This window comes from Penaeus monodon, chromosome 27 (genome assembly GCF_015228065.2).
Source record: "Penaeus monodon isolate SGIC_2016 chromosome 27, NSTDA_Pmon_1, whole genome shotgun sequence".
In the NCBI taxonomy this organism is placed as follows: Eukaryota; Metazoa; Arthropoda; class Malacostraca; order Decapoda; family Penaeidae; genus Penaeus; species Penaeus monodon.
Window position 1 is genome coordinate 29,442,299 of NC_051412.1, and position 503 is coordinate 29,442,801.

At 45.9% G+C, this 503-nt stretch overlaps 1 protein-coding gene across 1 annotated transcript in view; it reads right to left on the bottom strand.

Moving 5' to 3' along the window:
- Positions 1–503, bottom strand: part of LOC119590757 (mitochondrial-processing peptidase subunit alpha-like) — a gene marked incomplete at its 5' end in the record, with an annotated part of 2,784 nt that overhangs the window by 745 nt on the left and 1,536 nt on the right. The window contains 1 exon segment of the mRNA XM_037939468.1: positions 306–478. Coding sequence (XP_037795396.1) covers positions 306–478 — 173 coding nt within the window.

Here is a 503-nt window from a genome sequence, read left to right on the forward strand (position 1 = left end):
ACAACACAGTTAATGCAGGGCAGGTGTGGTCAAATAATGGAAATGCAAGCAGGTTAGGTCAAGTCGAAGGGTCAGCTTTTAATGCAAGACTGTTGGACGAAAACATGGCTGCCATTCTCCTTGCTTCCCACATCCCCAGATTACTCCTTGCCACCCTTTGAATTGGGCTCCTAACCCTTTCAATGTACTACTAAACTTGGACTTCATATATATCTTGACTTGGAGCAATGTGTCCCCTGGTGAAAAGAGGATTACTCCTAAATGCAGCAAATAATAAGAAAAGACATCCAACCCAAGGAACCTACTTCTGTGCACACTCGACGAGAGCATCATGATTGACCCCCACGCCTGCTAGAACCATGCGAGAGGGTGTGTGGTGTTTCTTCAGGTAGGTGAAAAGGGTTGACCTGTCAATCTTCATCACATTCTCTGGAGGGCAGATCTTGGGAAGCCCAAGAGTGTTGTCTCTGTATGCAGCCTGTTTTCAAGAGAAAGGGATATCT